The sequence below is a fragment of the Octopus bimaculoides genome, chromosome 3 (genome assembly GCF_001194135.2).
Source record: "Octopus bimaculoides isolate UCB-OBI-ISO-001 chromosome 3, ASM119413v2, whole genome shotgun sequence".
Taxonomy (NCBI): Eukaryota; Metazoa; Mollusca; class Cephalopoda; order Octopoda; family Octopodidae; genus Octopus; species Octopus bimaculoides.
Genome location: NC_068983.1, coordinates 94,934,215 through 94,935,406, shown reverse-complemented (window position 1 = coordinate 94,935,406; position 1,192 = coordinate 94,934,215). Strand labels below are relative to the sequence as shown.

The following is a 1,192-nucleotide window of genomic DNA, read 5'->3' as shown; positions in this document are numbered from 1 at the left end:
ATATATATATATATATATATAAAAAATGAACTTCACTCACAAGAAAAATCAGTAGCTTTAAAACTTTTAACAACTATCTTAGTACTCAACTAATCAACCACTGTGCCCTGTTAATATGTACAAGAAAGAAACAAGCTATACATAGATACCCTTTCCTTCTCCCTCTCTTCTTGTTCCTTTTCTCGCTCAAGACGTCGTTTCTTTACTTTCTCAAGTTCCCGCTGCAATATGAAGAAAATCAGTAGAAAATTCCATGTAAATACAGAAAATACATAAAATGTACAACACTGTTTTAGATATAAACTATCAAAGTAACATGCATAAATGCAAGTTCCTATCAGTATTTAGACCTGAACTTCCTTGTGAAGACATCAAGATCTACATTGATTGATGAGGAATTGAGACAGAGAATTTAGTGGACACTTATTTGTACTTTCAATTTCAAAGCGCTCAAATTACTTTTAACCTTCTTACATATGTCCTGAAATACTCCTCAGGAGTGCCAGATCACCTTATCTGATACTTCACATCTTATTCAATAAAGCAAAAATCTGATGGACCATTTTCAACATGCAGCACTGCGAGTACTTACAAGCACAGCATTTGGGTAATAAATGGAAACTGCCAAATCAGACTGGAGTCTGGTGCAGCCTTCCAGCGTGCCAGCCCGGTCAAACCATCCAACCCATGCTAGCATAGACAATGGACATTAAATGATGATGATGATGATGATACCTATCAACAATATAATATACCACAGATTAAGCCAACTTTGTGGATATTTACTGCTCTTTACCACTAACATAAATTACAAGCTCTGAAAATCATAAAAAAGCTTTTACACATTCAAAGATCATCTACACAGTTAAATAAAACTTGTAAAAATGAAAAACCACTTGTGACAACCCTACCCCCAAATATCTCACTTTAAATCTTCTAATTCTTTGATTGGTTCCAAACAAACAGCATAATTTATATACTTTTTTTCTACTCAAGGCACAAGGCCTGAAACTTTTGGGGAGGGGGCCAGTCAATTAGATCAACCCCAGTACACAACTGGTACTTAATTTACTAACCCTGAAAGGATGAAAGGCAAAGTCAACCTTGGTGGAATTTGAACTCAGGACATAAAGACAAACAAAGTACAGCTAAGCATTTCGACCGATGTGCTAACGTTTCTGCCAGCTCGCCA

At 35.7% G+C, this 1,192-nt stretch overlaps 1 protein-coding gene across 1 annotated transcript in view; it reads right to left on the bottom strand.

The window, feature by feature from the left end:
• The window catches only part of LOC106870232 (splicing factor Cactin), a 43,628-nt gene that overhangs the window by 30,904 nt on the left and 11,532 nt on the right, over positions 1-1,192 (bottom strand). The window contains exon 6 of the mRNA XM_014916247.2: positions 150-221. Within this exon, the coding sequence (XP_014771733.1) occupies positions 150-221 (72 nt within the window). The remainder of the gene's footprint in view (positions 1-149; positions 222-1,192) is intronic.